At 44.3% G+C, this 17500-nt stretch overlaps 1 protein-coding gene across 1 annotated transcript in view; it reads left to right on the top strand.

Annotated features, from left to right (window-relative positions):
* The window catches only part of galnt14 (UDP-N-acetyl-alpha-D-galactosamine:polypeptide N-acetylgalactosaminyltransferase 14 (GalNAc-T14)), a gene marked incomplete at its 3' end in the record, with an annotated part of 94487 nt that overhangs the window by 42942 nt on the left and 34045 nt on the right, over window positions 1-17500 (top strand). The window contains exons 3-4 of the mRNA XM_084484270.1: window positions 11057-11155; window positions 15685-15752. Of these exons, the coding sequence (XP_084340396.1) occupies window positions 11057-11155; window positions 15685-15752 (167 nt within the window). The remainder of the gene's footprint in view (window positions 1-11056; window positions 11156-15684; window positions 15753-17500) is intronic.

Raw genomic sequence — 17500 nt, 5'->3', positions numbered from 1 at the left:
TAAGTGTGTTGACTAATTGTGTGTGGTGACTGTATGTGACACAACCATAACATGCATCATATATGTAATAAGGCTCATAGACAGAAAGGTTTATACGATACATCTGCAAATGTTCTTTGTGTCTGTCCATCTTCCCCCTTTATGCCTGACAAATATGTCTGTCAGGTGAATCCATCACATTCAGGATTAGAAATTCAGTTCACTTTTACATATTTGAATTTCATCTTTTGTGTATATGTTATGTTTCTGATAGCGTACCAACATCAACTGTATTGTACAGCTGGAATCATATGCTGATGTAAGTGTTTTTATGAACAATGTAGCACACATATTTCATATTGACCAATGATGCGACTCTCAATGGACCACCTTCAGCCAATCAGAGGAAGCCTTTCCAACAACCATTGTCCCTCTAGAGAGTCTAGTGATTTGACCCGTGTGTGTGTGTGTGTGTGTGTGTGTGTGTAGGTGCATGCGTGTGTGTGTTTTAAGTGATAAAGTAGGACAGCAGAGCCCATGCCACTAGACCTGGAGGTAACTGGCATCAGACAATGCACTAAGCCTTTGTGAGTGAGTGCACTGGGCATGTGTGTGTGTGTGTGTGTGTGTGTGTGTGTGTGTGTGTGTGTGTGTGTTTGAGAGAGAGGTGATTTTAATTCTTGCTTGCCACAGTGAATCCGCCCCCCCTGAGCTTTGGCCTAACACAATGACACAACACAATGCACTCTCTGGTGTATGTGTGTGTGTGTCTGTGTGTGTGTGTGTGTGTGTGTGTGTGTGTGTGTGTTGGGGTCTAATGAGAATACAGGTGATTCTTCTACCCGGCAGACCATGCCGCACTCTGACAGATGGGACTTTGTGTGTGTGTGTGTGTGTGTGTGTGTGTGTGTTTGAGTGTGCGTGTGCGCATGCGTTTGTGTGCGTGTGAGTTTTAATATGAAGGCATTGCTCTTCCTATGCTACCTTCTGCAGAGGAATGCTGTTTTAACACTGAAATATTGCTTCATTTATCACTTTACACCTCTGTGTGTTTGCGTGTACAAGCGTGTGTGTGTGTGTGTGTGCTTGTTTGTGTGTGTGTTTGTGTTTCTAAGTAGGGGTGTGTGTGTGGGCTGGGTGACCAGAGATTCATTGTAAAGAATCTTCCATGTGGAAAACCTATTCTATTCTCACTGGCCACAGCCATCTATCTACAATGCACGTGTGCGGGCATGAATATATGAATGTGTGTTTGTGTGTGTGTGTGTAGGTGGGTGTGTATGTGTTACTTGCAGCTACAAAATGAATTATGGTTTTTACGGGTGAAGCAAACCAAATATGTATCCCCCAGGAGATACACGCACACACATGCACGCACACACACACACACACACACATAAATAAAATATCTAATCAGCATCTGCTAAAATAAGAACGACTAAACTGTATTTCATTCATGCATTTATCAAAGACACTTATGATAACACAAAACGTTCCATATTGTGACCAGTATTGGACAAATGGTGTATTCTTAGAGCCTATCTTGAGGACAAAGGAGTGATGGATACCAATGCCGTGTTTTGGGTGCTTTGCAACTTCATGCTGAATTCAACTACACTCACACAAAATGTATACTCAGTTACTAAGTATACTGACCACATGATAGCAGGTTTAAGTGTATGTGTAGGACGGGCTGGGTGTGTTCCAGCTGCCCTCTTCTCCATGCAATGTAACAAAGGGACAGAGAGCAGGGGAGCAGATCCATACATCGAGCGCTTCAGCAAACCCCCAGAGGAAGTGAGTGTGTGTGTGTGTGTGTGTGTGTGTGTGTGTGTGTGTGTGTGTGTGATGTGTGTGTGTGTGTGTGTGTGTGTGTGTGTGTGTGTGTGTGCTGTCCATCGATGGTAACCCATGTTAGTATTGGGTTTCTCTGGACATGTTCACTTAACAAGAACACGAAACCCAGATAAACATCCACAATGTTCTTGTCATTCCACTCTCTCTCTCTCTCTCTCTCTCTCTCTCTCTCTCTCTCTGTATCTCTCTCTCACTCACTCTCCTCACACTATATATCTCTCCCCTTTCTCCATCTCTGTCTGTCTCTCTCTCTCTCTACCCATGGCTGGGGTGTGTGTTCGTGTGGGGTTTTGTTAGATTGAGTTGTTCCAGGGACAGGAACATATTACCATAAGCTGTGTTCACATCGGTCTTCCTCTCCCTCTTTATCTCCCCTCCCGACCACCCTCCATCTTCTCTCCCCCCTCCCCTCCCCCCCACTCATTCACTTATGCCTTCTTTCCATCGTCAGCCTCTCATTTTTGCTTTTCTATTCTTTCTTCTTAGGAAGAATTCTCTCTCTCTCTCTCTCTCTCTCTCTCTCTCTCTCTCTCTCTCTCTCTCTCTCTCTCTCTCTCTCTCTCTCTCTCTCTCTCTCATTCTGACTACTACTCTGTCACACTTATTCTGTGGATGTCATGCTCTGTCTCTCTTCCTCTGTCTCTCTCTATCACTCTCTCTCAGTTGGCTTGATAAGCAGGATGCACATTCAATCAATGTGTTGCTCAAGTTAAGCAACACCTTCTTCATTGAACAATCACAACACTAATAAACAGGTTGAGGAACATAGGAAATAACAACACAGGGGTCCATTCCCTCCACCTCCAACCCCTTCCACCTGGCCTGATCCCAGTGGGCTCTCAGAGAGAGGGGGGGACAGTATGGATTGGAGGGACGGAAAGGGGGGAGCGAGTGCTGAGGGGACAGAGGCAGTGAAAACAAGGGGTAAGTTGAGTGAAAAAGAAAGAGAGAGACATTGCGAGTGAGTGAATAATTGAAGGACCAAAATGATTAGGGCTAATGAGATTCGCTATCAATATTACTGCTGCCATATACAAAATTACATCCGGCATTACCTGGAGCGAGTGGGAATTAAATAAATATGAACAGAAAGGAATAAAACCATAACTAGCCTCCAGGAGGGTGATTAAATACGTGAATACTTAACGTCATGAGAGCAGAATAACTGTGGGGGGATAGGGGATCTGATTGTCTGTGTATACAGGCACATGTGTATGTGTGTGTGTGTGTGTGTGTGTGTGTGTGTGTGTGTGTGTGTGTGTGTGTTTGGATGTGTGTGTGTGTCTAATGTGTTTTGCAGTTGCTCTAATGCCATTTTGAATTAGTATATTGAATTAGTCATTCATATTCTCAGATTGTCAACAAACACTTTTATCCAAAGCACCTTCCTCAAGGGTGCCTACAGGAAGGCTGTGAACCTGGAACTTCAGTCAAGCGCCCTAACCATGGGACTACCCTGATGGAGGGCATTGATTGACTTATAACCTCCCCTGATATTTAACTCATGGTATTCGCTCCCACAGGAATTTGCAATTTGTTGGTTGTAACTTTGACCAAATGTCACGTTTTCAAATTGACGTCCTTATTTAGGACCGTTAGGCAATAGGCCGCTGAGATTTCCACATGCTCGTGTCATACAGCATTGTTCCCTTCTGAAATTACAAATTGCATTTGCAAGTACTGTAGTCGAAAGATCTTTGCGTATTGCACTGCAATTTTTGGAATGCTGGAGGATCTGACTATGTAGTGGTAGACTACAGTAAAGACAACGGTAGTAGCCCATAGTAGTAGGCTATAGTAGTAGACTAGTAGTAGACTATAGTAGTAGACTAGTAGTAGACTAGTAGTAGACTATAGTAGTAGACTAGTAGTAGGCTATAGTAGTAGACTAGTAGTAGACTATAGTAGTAGACTAGTAGTAGGCTATAGTAGTAGACTAGTAGTAGACTATAGTAGTAGACTATAGTAGTAGACTATAGTAGTAGACTATAGTAGTAGACTATAGTAGTAGACTAGTAGTAGACTATAGTAGTAAACTAGTAGTAGACTATAGTAGTAGACTAGTAGTAGACTATAGTAGTAGACTAGTAGTAGACTAGTAGTAGACTATAGTAGTAGACTAGTAGTAGACTAGTAGTAGACTATAGTAGTAGACTAGTAGTAGACTAGTAGTAGACTATAGTAGTGGTCTATAGTAGTAGTTTATAGTAGTAGGATACCGTAGTAGTCTACAGGAGTAGTCTGTAGTGGTTGGCTGCAGTAGCAGGCTGGGTCTTCAGTGCCTGCTGGATGACGATAGGTTAAGGGATTCCTACCAGTCAATTCCACTTTATACACTTCTTTGTATCTCCAATGGGAAAACAAAGATACACTCATTGTGAATACCTTCACTGCACCAAACACACACTTACACACAAATACATAAATATGCAAATGTTAAGAAATACTGATACCAATGATAGAATGACACATCCATATAAACACTAAAAGATACACAGACGCACACACACACACACACACACACACACACACACTGGGGGAATGGTAAAATATGAATATGTGATGCAGTAGAATTTTATCTATGTCTCTCTCTGTCTCTCTCTCTCTCTCTCTCTCTCTCTCTCTCTCTCTCTCTCTCTCTCTCTCTCTCTCTCTCTCTCTCTCTCTCTTTCTCTTTATCTCTCTCTCGCTCACTCAGTGTTTTTCTATGTCACTCGACCTCATGTTTTTCAAACAGACAGAAGGTTCTGGAAGCATCCCACGGCCCCAGGGGGGGCGAGACCCACTAACAAGTAATTGCAGAGAGAGAAAAAAAGATAAAACACGACTGCTTGTTTTTGCTTTCGAATCGAAAAATCGCTCGCTTCCACACACCCACTTACTTATACATACTCACACACACACACACACAAATACATAGTCCCATATACACACGCACAGACTTCTACACACACGCCGTGCATACACACACACACACACACTCCCTAGAGATCTACATCTTTGGGTGACAGCTTGGTACTTTTGGGTGGCTGGGAGTTTGGAATGAACTTCTTCATAATTGTTTTTTCTGTAAATCATACCAGTAGTAATGAAATGTGTATAAATGTGTGCCATCCTTCCCAAATCTCAGGTAGAAATAATTACAACGATGAGATCGATTTAGATTGATCCAAACCGGGCAATTTGGGCACCACAGCAGCAAGTACAGCGCTGTAGTAGAATACAAAAAACTGGATAAAGTTTTAAAACAATATTCAAAATGATACAGAAATAGGCCTATATACACAAAGATGCTAGCTATTTGAGGAACAACAACTCATTCTACTAACATTTGTTTTCCCCTTTAGGTGTTCAAAATACTGCATTTTGATCATAGATACAAAAATGACATTGGCTTTAACATCTGTATTTATATATATAAAATATGTTCCACTATTTTATAGTTTCACAAGACTCTCTAGACGGTTAGTTTAAGGACTTTCATGCTGGTAGTAATTTGTGCACGCAGAAGTCACTTATTTAAGGTAGGCAGCCCTTATACTAATGTCTCTCTTTGTATTTTATTTGAATGTATGACGTTTGAAATGAAGCTCAACATTTCCTGAATGCTCTGATTAATAAATCACTCACTTGGCTATGGACCCAAAGCATTACAAGGACTCACTTACCTCTCCTCTCCTTTCTCCTCTCTTCTCTTACTCTCCAGTTCTCTCCCCTCTTGTCCACTCCTTTCCACCCTATTTCCTTGCCTCTTTTCTCCTTTCTTCTCCTCCCTCCTCCTCTTCTCCCCTCCTCTCCTTGAGTATGAGGACAAGTGATTGTGTCCATGAAAAAAAAACGGATTAACCAATCTAAATCTGCTCTTTCAAACTATTCATCCACTTAGAATATGTGCTAATGGGATTTCTTGGTCGAATAACATTCAGGAATATTCAACACTTTGTACCTTTTGTGTGTGTGTGTGTGTATGTGTGTGTGTGTGTGTGTGTGTGCCAATGTGTTTGTCTGTGCTTCAGTGTGTGTGTGTGTGTGTGTGTGTGTGTGTGTGTGTGTGTGTGTGTGTGTGTGTGCCGGGGGGGGAGGGTGTTTATCTATGTGTAGATAAACACATGTGCATGCACGTGTGTTTTGGTGTGTGTGCATGCGTGTGTGTGTGTGTGTGTTTGTTTTGACCTATGCTTTCACCCCAGATGATCTCTTGATGAGTTGTGTCCCGCCTCCCACACACAAACACAGTTATACACACACAAACACACACGGATGTGCACGCATGCACACACAGACACACACACACACACACACACACACACACAAACACACATCTAATCTAATATAAATTATTTTCCACCATCTGGATAACAATCGACAGTAAACATCCACTCTCTTCTCTCTCCGCTCCTCTCCTCCTCTCTATTCTCATCTCCTCTCTCTTCTCCTGTCCTTTCCTCTCCTCTATTCTCATCTCCTCTCCTCCTTCTCTCTCTCCTCTCTTCTCTGTCTTCCCCTTCTCTCTCTCCTCTCTTCTCTCTCCTCCCCTTCTCTCTTTCTCTCTCTCGCTCTCGCTCTCTCTCGCTCTCTCTCTCTCTCGCTCTCTCTCTCTTCCTCCTCCTTCTCCTCCTCCTCTCTCTTATCCATCCTCTCCTTCTCTCTTTCTGTCACTCTCTCTGTCACACACACACACACACACACACACACACACACACACACACACAGACAATCCCATTGACACACACGTGATACAAGCACCCTCTCACACACACATTGCAGGAGACGGAGCGTGGTCTTATTATCTCCAACATCAGTCATCTATCAGAAAAACAACTTCCCTCCTCTCGGCCGTTCCCCCCTCTCCTCTCCGGTCGTTTGTCCTCCTCTAATCGGTTTTCAATCCTTTCTTCCAACTGCCACTCCGCTCGGTTATTCCTTTATTCCCACCACCGCGTTGCATCCCTTCGGTTTTTGTTCACCGCCGTTTCCTGTCTTTTTTCGTGTCACCTGTACCAATATATTCCATTAACTTCAGTTCAATTCAACAAGCTTTATTGACACGACGCGATGATCCCCCGCAGTAATTCCCGTTGAATTCAATTAAATTCTCTTCAGTTCGATTGAATTTAATTCAACAAGCTGTATTCATACAACACGACAGTCGATGTACAACATTGCCGGCGCAGTTCAGATTTTATTAATATGGTCTGAAAAAGGATTTAATTAAAATCTTCCTCAACAACAAAAAAAATAATAATGACAATGTAATGAATCCTTTCCAAATAGTAATCATGCAATTTTTATTCATTTCTTAGTCGGATAATAATGAATGTGGTTTGTGAAAGAAGTAAATGTGTTATGAGCTAAACCAATGTATTGGTTTGATTAAAAATAATACCCTCCATTTACATCTCACTGTTTAATAATAATAAAAGCAATTTGTAGGGAAAAAAATATTACAATGATGATATAAGAAACGTTTAACAAATAACAAATATAGCTGCAAGATAGTATATTTATCACCGCACACACACACACACACACACACACACGCACACAGGGGGAGGAATGTGGAAGCCTTATCGTTCTCCTCTGGTAGATTTAGTGAATAAATCAACCAGAGCAAAACTAAAGAAGGACACAAGTCAAAGGAGAGATGGAGAGATACGCAGAATGAATGGGGAGAGAGAGGGAGAGGGAGAGAGTGAGAGGGAGAGAGTGCTTATTTGATTAGCTGGAGATAAAACAGTGAGGGAGAGAACAAACGAACGAGAGAGAGCAAGAGAGCGAATAATCAAAGTGTAAATATAATAACGTTTGTACAATTGTAACTCTATTTACAATCTGCAAGCTCTCCTAACGAAGCGTACACTACTCAGACATGCAAAAACATTCACTTAAATTAGATCAAAAACATCCAGTTGGTTTAATTCGATTAGTAATGAGCCCACTAGCATCCATGCACACACACAAATAAACACACACACAAGCACAGACACACACACACACACACACACACACACACACACACACACACACACACACACACACACAGACAGACAAACACATGTCACTCAAACACATGTCACTCAAACACAGACAGATACACACACAGGTACACACAAACACATGTTACTCAAACACATCTCACTCAAACACAGACATACACAAACACAGACAGATACACACACAGGTACACACAAACACATGTCATTCAAACACACACACACAGGCACTCACAAACATATACAAAGCACACGTCACTCACACACACACACACACACACACACACGTCACTCATGCACACACACACACACACACGTTTCTTGAATTCCATATACACACACATACACATATGTCACTCACACAACAACTCACTTACGCAGACACGTCACTTATGCACATGCACACACACACACACACACACACACACACACACACACACACACACGCACACACACACATACACGCACACACACACACACACGCACACACACACATACATGCACACACACACACACACACACACACACTTCTCACACATGCACGGTTTTGTGCTAAATGTCAGAGTCATTGTCTATGACCTGGCGGTACCATTGTCTGTCCCCCTGCCAACCTGCCGACACGTGCACGACACCACACATGCACATGCACATAGAACCAATTATTTTCTACAGGTACCTGACCTTTAGCTAATCCCTTCATTCTTCACTATTCTATTTTATTATGTTCATTTCCATTCTATTCTTTCGATTCCCCTTTCTTTCATTCTTTCATTCTTTCATTCTTTCATTCTTTCATTCTTTCATTCTTTCATTCTTTCATTCTTTCATTCTTTCTTGCTTTCTTGCTTTATATTTCTTTCTTTCTTACTTTCTCTCCGGTTCTGATATCCTGAGTGCATGCTTGTGGCCATGTGAGTGTGTGTGTGTGTGTGAGAGAGAAAGTGAGAAAGTGAGGGGGAGGGAGATGGAGCGAGAGAAATGTCGGTTGGAGTTGGTTGGTAGTAGGTTGGTGGATGGAGGTCAGTATTGGTGTTTTGTGGATGGAGGTGGTTGGTAGGTAGAGGTTTGTTGCAAGGGTTGAGGTGGATAGAAGTTGTTGGTGGAAGATGTGGTTGGTGGGTGGAGGTGGTTGGTGGTGATTCAATGTCACTGAGAGGCAGTGAGCGTAAGAAGGCTGGGGGTGGTCAATAGCTGGATGTGGTTGGTCATGGGTAGGGTGGAGGTAGATGGGGGTGGGTGTGTTGTCCAAAGGGAAGCGTGAGTGTGGTGAAGGGGTTTGGAGGAGGAGGTGTGGTGGGCCTGGAGGCAGGGTCATGACAGACTAGGTGGAGGGTCTTGTGCTGGGAAATGTCACCCATCCATCACTGTGATGGGTAAAGGCCAGCCTGCTCATTACCATGCAGTTTGGGTGTATGTGTGTGTGTGTGTGTGTGTGTGTGTGTCTGTGTGTGCATTGCTTGGTCAGCATCTATAGTTTGACCAACCATGAACTACATGCATGAAAGACACACACACACACACCATACATCACATGTACACACAGCTGTCTTTTTCATAGTCTCCACACACACACACACACACACACACACACTTACAGACACCCAGAAGTGACAGGAGGACCTGTTGAGTTATGAATAATATATTACCTGCTGAAGCCTCATTAAATGTGTGTTTATGTGTATTTGAATGTTTGAATGTCTGGTTGTGTGTGTGTGTGTGTGTGTGTGTGTGTGTGTGTGTGTGTGTGTGTGTGTGTGTGAGAGGATTCCTGTATAAATGTGTGTGTGTGTGTGTGTGTGTGTGTGTGTGTGTGTGTGTGTGTGTGTGTGTGTGTGTGTGTGTGTGTGTATGTGTGTGTGTGTGTGTGTGCATTAGGAAAAGGGATACTGTTAAGGGTGTGTGTATAGTATAGAAGCAGCACACCTGAAAACAATCTTGTAGCCGATAAAGGAGAGAATGACAAGGGTTAGAATTAACGACTAATTGTGGCCCTTTCGTATTTCAACAGATTATTGTTGGTTGGTAATGATAGAAGGAACTAAATTACAGGGTGTACCAAAGTACATACTTATACTGACAGCTGAACCAAACCTTGTGGGAGGTAAAAGATAATTCCCAATCAATCAGACCAACAGCAATAATAAAAAGAAGGAATAAAATTGTCTCAGGTGATGGTGAGTTCTGTGTTGCTTTACGTTCCCTCAGAAAGATACAGAAACAAAGTGAAGAGTCTCTTATATCCTGGCCTGGGGACATGATTCATCTTAAGTGCTTTGTTGTTCACCCTTCTTGTTTTGTGTAAAATGTACTTGGGTTTCATGCAAAGTTGTAAAGATGATGTACAAGATAAGATGTACTTCATTAATCCCCGGCAGGTAAGGAGAGAGCCACAGCAGAAAGTACCGACAAGGATCTCTCTTTGCACATAAGAATCACACACAGAACAGCTCAGATATAGATTGTTTACGTTTGTATATATATATATATATATACACAGTATATATACAAATGTAAACAATCTATATCTATAGTTAGGTTACTGTAGACCAGTCAAATGTGTGCAGGGCAAATTAATCAAGATGGAGTAGGGCGAAACATTTTTCTAAATCATTGTTCACAAAACCAGGCCTGTCCTCGCATCACAATTGTTGTACAGCTCTGTGAGAGGCCATGCCTTATGGCCACTAAAATCGAGTTAAGTGTATCCGTATAGCCCTTAATCACAGTTCCAGTCTCCAGGGGCTGGACGGGCCAACACGACATGACCCCGCTGACCCTAAAGCCATCTAAAGGGCACCGCAGAAACTCCCTCAGGGTAGAATCTGTTGAAGCTATTCCCAGCTTTAATCTCACACTGCTCAAATGATATTGCTCCTCTGGTGTTCTTTTAATCACTGAATTAGAATAATATACTCTAAATATACTTCACTTGTGCCCAGGGTTTTCACATCATTTGTTATTTTGTGTGCTATTATATTGTAGCATAATGTTCGACTGTAGTAATTCATGGGTTGGCGATCTGACATTCACTCTTTGTCTTACGCCCTCTCTTTGTCTGTGTGTGTCTGTGTGTGTGTCTCACTCTTTGTCTCTTTCTCTTTCCCTCTCTCCCTTTCTCTCGCTCTCTCACTCTCTTTCTCTTACCCTCTCTCTCTCTCTCTCTCTCTCTCTCTCTCTCTCTCTCTCTCTCTCTCTCTCGCTCTTCCTCTATGTCTCTCTCTCTGCAGATGCACTGCTCTCCACTATGACCCAGATCTTCCTCCTACCTCCATCATCATCACCTATCACAACGAGGCCAGGTCCACGCTGCTGCGCACCATTCGCAGGTAACACACACACACTCACGCGCACACACACACACACACACCAAACACCACACACACGCAAATACATACACACACGCACACACACAAAGATATACTGACCCACACATACACAAAGACAAACACACACAGACACACACACACACACACACACAAAGACACACACACACACACACACACACACACACACACGTGCACTGGTAGTTTTGGCCAGGAGTCAGCTCATTATTCCAGAAGCAGTCAGCAGGGACAGGCTGTCTCTCCTTACTGTCACAGAGGACACTGTGTGTGTGTGTGTGTGTGTGTGTGTGTGTGTGTGTGTGTGTGTGTGTGTGTGTGTGTGTGTGTGTGTGTGTGTGTGTGTGGGTCAATGTGTCCTTCTCTGAAGATTTCCTCAAAACGTTGCACCAATTAAACTGCAATCTGTCCGTCTGAACCCCATTGTGCCTCTTCTGCTCTGTGTGTGTGCACCTGTGTCTGTGCGTGCGTGTCTGTGCGTGCATGTCTGTGCGTGTGTGTGTGTGTGTATGTGTGTGCCCGCACACCTGTATGCTGTCTTACTGCCTTTATATCATTTTTTCAAGTCCTGCTCTCCCATGCATTTTTGTGTGTTTAAAGACTCACAGACACAACGACAGACTCGGAATATAAATCATAACTTTGGTCAGGATTGATCGTCCTTCGTTCTACGAGATAAAAGTGTTTAATACGATGCGCCGCAGAGCTGGGGGAAGCAGGGGGAAGCGGGGGGGTGGGGGGGAATAATAGTTTGATTGGCCCCCGCTGACGCTCAATCTCTCTCTCTCTATCTCTCTCTATCTCTCTCTATCCCTCTCTAGAGCACTCTCTCCCTTTCTCTGTCTCTATCACTCTCTCGTTCTAACTCCCCCTCTCTTTCTCCCTCTCTCTCTCTCTCCCTTTGTCTCTATTTCTCCCCCTCTCTCTCTCACTCTCTCCCTCTTTATCTTTCTCCATCTTTCTCCATCTTTCTCTCTCTCTCTCTCTCTCTCTCTCTCTCTCTCTCCATCCCTATCTCTTGTTCACCCTCCCTCTCTGTCCCTCGCCCCCCCTCCTCTCGCTCTCTCACTCTCTCCCTCTCTCTCTCTCTCTCTCCATCCCTATCTCTTGTTCACCCTCCCTGTCCCTCTCCCCCTCTCTCTCTCTCTCGCCGTTCAAAGTCATCAAAGTGCCGGGGGCCGGCAGGGAGCCGAGTGCTCTGTCGATATTTAATCAAGACCTAATCCAACGATTGATTCCATCTCCTCTGCCCCTGCCAGAGCCCCCTCCCCGCCACACACACACATAGCCACCCACGCTATCAGCAGATAAGTAGACAGAGATGGATAGATGGGATGGATTGGGGAGAGGGAGAGAGAGAGAGGGGCTGAGCGAGAGAGGGTGAGATTGGGAGAGGGAGAGAGAGAGGATGGGTAAAGGAAGTAGGGGCAGAGAGTCCATGGGGAATTTGAGAGAGATAGATAGAGAGAGAGGGGGAGAGAGAGAGAGAGAGTGGGCGGGAGAAATGGAGTGCGAGAGAGAGAGAGAAAGGAAGAGAGAGACAAAGGGGGGAGAGAGGGGCGTTGAGAGTGAGGAAAAGGACAGCGAAGAGAAGAAGAAAAGCTTTGAGAGATCAGACGCAATCTCAATGGGTTTAAAGGGATTGTATGTGTGAGTGTGGGTCTGTGTGTGTGTGTGTGTGTGTGTGTGTGTGTGGAGGTGCGTGCTGCGTGTCCTTCTGTATAATCCTTGAGTTTCCTTGAATCCTTGAAAAAACTTTGCTGGAACAGAACAGACAGACATTAATTCCTGTCACTCAACGGAGTAGAAAGATCTTTCGTGTCTGTCTCTCTGACTGCCCGTCTGTCTTTCCACCTTCCCGTCTCCCTTTTCCCCCTGTCTGTCTGTGGGCTGATATGTGTGTGAGCTTAATGAGCGTAGATGTATGTCTACTAGATCAGCAGCTCTCTCAATACAGCTCTTGCTCAGCAGACAGTCTCTATTGAGCCGCTGAATAAGGGCTTTCTCTTCCCAGAAGCTGTCGTGCTGGCTGGGCATTCTTAGCAGAGAGGGAGAGAGATTAAACTCACTGGATCTCCAGAATAACTTTATTGACAGTAGACCCCCTCGGACACATTTGTGTGTGATAGATGGAGGAGGCTGTAGGTGCTCAGATTGAGTGGGATGTTTCTTTTTTTTTTTGCAGTGATCTATAGTTGGATGAGTGTGTGAGTGTGCATGCATATGTGTGTGTGTGTGTGTGTGTGTGTGTGTGTGTGTGTGTGTGTGTGTGTGAGCGAGCGTGTGCATGAGTGTATGTGCGTGAAAGAAACCGTCAGGGACGGCACAGAGTCTGTGTGATATGATACACGAGAGAGCATTTTTCATGTTTCATGGGAAAACGAGTTCATTCCCATCCACCTAACCAACCGTTTATAACAGCCTTCCCCGAGCCCTTAAACTACACAGAACGGAACAGGAACAGAACCTGGAACCTGTGACAGGACGTCGTTAACCAATAGGAAACGCTCCATAGACCACATAGAGGGGAGGGATGTCCGTTTTAAGACCATGCACCTCGTTCTTGTGTCCCAGTGCCTAGTCAGGTGAATCCATAGGTGCTCCGGGGATAATCTCCCATTAAATGCGTAAAAAGGCCAACCCAGCCTATTGCATTTTAGATATATATTGGGTCTAGGTCTCCACACACTGAGGGGAACACACCAATCAGCCTCCATTTAGCCTCCATTCCAATGGGTTCCATGTGCAAGGCACTAATCCCCCCATTATTGGTGGTTCAATTCCCTGTGTTTACCCCAAAAGCTAAAGGTTCCATTCCCTGTGTGCCTTAATATGGAGAGCAAGGTACTTACACTTCAGGAGGTCAGGGGTTCTATTGCCAGCATGACTAAATATTAGGAACAACGCACTAACCCTTCCAAAGGTAAGGGTTCTATTCCCTGTGTGGATAAATATGTAGAGCAAGGCAGCAGCACTTAAAATGGTCACGGTGCCATTCCTTGTGTGACTGAATATGCGGAGCAACGTACTTACCCTTCAAAAGGCAAGGGTTCTATTCCCTGTGTTACTAAATATGTAGAGCAAGGCAGCAGCACTTCAAAAGGTAAAGGTGCTATACCCTTACGTGAGCAGTAAATTACCTCTCATGCCTCAGGGGCATGGTGGAGGAGTATATCCTTCCCCAACAAATGGTCCATTTAGATAATGAATCATGTTCGCTCCCTGGCAAAGACAGACGTATCACGGAGCGCAGTGCAAACCGAGGCTCCTGGTTTCAGAGCTAGCCGTCTTCACAGGCTGATAGGGGGCTCTCTGGGAACCGGAGATAGTCCTCCTCCCAGCATGCCCTGGGGCAAGGGGAGGTCGAGTCTCACTGCTATACCGGGACTGCGAACCACTAAACAATAAAGGAAGAGTGTGTTGTGTGTGTGTGTGTGTGTGTGTGTGTGTGTGTGTGTGTGTGTGTGTGTGTGTGTGTGTGTTTGTGTGTAGAAAGATCATAGAGAGGAAAGACAAGGAAAGGAGGACTTTTTATAAAAAGGAGGATGTGAATGAAGTGAAAATAAAGTGAAGGGCTAGAAATGGAAGAAGAGGAATGAAAGAGAGAAGGACAGAAAAAGGCAGCATCCTTCCATTCATGTCCGCCTGTCTGTCAGCAGAGAGGGTAGATGGATGGATGGACGGATGGATGGACGGATGGAGAGAGAGATAGATATATAGATAGATAGACAGACAGATTGATGGCTTGAAAGATACATAGATGGATGGTAGATATATGGATAGTAGCTAGGTAGACTGACAGACAGACAGACAGACAGAGAGACAGACAGACGATAGACAGGTTGCTAGACAAATGGATGAATGCACTTTCTGTGTCCAATCCTATCCTTTCCCATGAAGACTGAGAATAAAAACAGAGAGAAGGGGAAGGGGGGAGTGTTCACAAGAGTAAATCAAAAAGCACAATAACAAAAGATTTTATTTGTCAATTTCATCGTCTGAAAGTTATGAATTTTTAATGTTTCAATCTTCCTCTTTAATGAAATAGCTTTGGTTCTTGGAAGGAAAAGCACATCACAGTGGTTCACACGTTTCAAACGCATTCCCGTTGGTTGACATTTTCAATATATTTCATACGCTGCACTGCTCATGCATAATGGACTTGCCTACCTGTGTGTGTGTGTGTGTTGTGTGTGTGTGTGTGTGTGCATCCACAGGCATCTATATTTTTTGTTGTTTATGATGAATGTATATGAGCATTCAGATCTGTGTGTGTGTGGGTGTGTGTGTGTGTGTACGTGTTTATTCATCTGTGTTTATATGTGTGTCTGGCTGTTGGTATGGGTTTATTTACTGTAGAATCTTTTTTTATAATTTTGAAAAAATATCACAGCTGACGAATCTTCCGTTTCCTACCTTCTCTCTCTCTCTCGCTCTCTCTCTCTCTCTCTCTCTCTCTCTCTCTCTCTCTCTCTCTCTCTCTCCTCTCTCTCTCTCTCTCTCTCTCTCTCCAGTGTGTTGAACAGGACTCCAGTTCACCTGATTCATGAGATTATTCTGGTGGATGACTTCAGCGATGACGGTATCCACACACACACACACGCACACCAACTCTACACACAGACACACACATTGCTTCACTCAGTCACCATCCATTCCAGCCCAGAGATAAGAGATGAGGGCCCCGGAGCAGGTCAGCCGAGGGCCAGCTCCTCTGGGGCCCCAGTGCCTGCCGGGCTGGGGGATTAGAGTGGGAAGGGATGAAAGGAGGCCTCCATTACGGGTCAATGAGGAGAGGAGACAGGTGTGTCTGTGTGTGTGTGTGTGTGTGTGTGTGTGTGTGTACGTGTGCATGTCATATGTGGGTGGGCAGTTAGGTGAATGATGCAGCCACACAGCTGGGGCCCATGTTTCCACGGTGACACAAGTTGAATGAGGAGAGAGTTGGAGTGGAGGTTTTCATAATGTAACAGGGACTGACCAATCACCACTCACCATCAGGGATGTGTGATAGAGTCTACAACCACTGGTGGACACTGGTAGCTGCCCAATACAACCACAGTTTTCTACTGGTGGACACTGGTAGCTGCCCAGTACAACCACAGTATTCTACTGGTGGACACTAGGAGCTGCCCAGTACAACCACAGTCTTCTACTGGTTGACACTGGGAGCTGCCCAGTACAACGACTGTCTTACTGTTGGGGGACTGGGAGCTGCCCAGTATAATGTTGTTGTTTTTTTACTGTCAGGGGACTGGAAGCTGCCCAGTACAACCACAGCTTTCTACTGGTGGACACTGGGAGCTGCCCCGTACAATGAGTTTCTTACTGTTGGTGGACTGGGCGCTGCCCAGGACCTCCACACTGACCACATTCATCCACCGACTCCTGCACTACATGTGTTTTTAATAGCTTGCGCTAACAGCCCTGCACCTTAACATTTTAATGAGGAGCCATGATGGGGTCAACCTTAATAGATCCAGTGCCACGGCCGCGGCTGCCCTGTATCTTTATACAACAGATATGGGAGGTTTGGTAAGGACCTGTGCTACAGGGTGAGCCACACAGCGTATGGAGCAGCGCTGAGCCTCTAAAGCAGCAGTATTGCTGAGGGCCAGCTCATAAGGATCCAGCCTAACATCCATCATAAAGTGACGTGTGTGTCAGCCAACCGCTGGCGCGCCTGCAGTTACCGACAGAACCCGTTTCTGGCCACGCTGTACAGAAATCCATTGGGTTGGAGAAAGCAGGCCTCCATTCTGGGTCAAGGAGCCTCTCGGTTTGGGGTCAAAGCTCTCTTTTCTCTCCATTGTGTCCGGAGAGAGTTAAATAAATGGGCTGCTGTGAGAGAAGTGGAGGGAAATACAGCTGGCCCCCACTGGGGGTCAGAGGGCTCTGATTGAGGTCCTTGTGACATGAATCAACCCATAGAATCTGGAGTGGAATGTCTTTGGCCAGAATGTGTCTTTATCTTATTAGAAACAGTGACAAGTGACCAGATCGTAGGCATTGCTTTGTTGTTGTTTTTTTAAAGCATGCAGCATAATATTGAATTCATCTAGCAGAAAATTTAAAATCCATTGGCAAACCATGTTCTCCATAGGTAGGATATGAGAAAAATGTTCCATATTCTAGAATCTATTATATTGTGTACTATTATTTCTATTATTACTATTATTTCTATTCTATGTTCAATTGTGTGTGTGTTGTTGTATGTTTGCTATTCCATTATTTTAATTTATATTCTTTTCTGTCCTATAAATTTTTACTTTATTATATTCCATTCAATCGTGGTAGATTCATTTTTTTCTAATCCATTCATTTATCTTG

This window comes from Micromesistius poutassou (assembly GCF_964030765.1).
Source record: "Micromesistius poutassou genome assembly, chromosome: 19".
In the NCBI taxonomy this organism is placed as follows: domain Eukaryota; kingdom Metazoa; phylum Chordata; class Actinopteri; order Gadiformes; family Gadidae; genus Micromesistius; species Micromesistius poutassou.
This window is presented reverse-complemented; position numbering and strand designations above follow the sequence as displayed.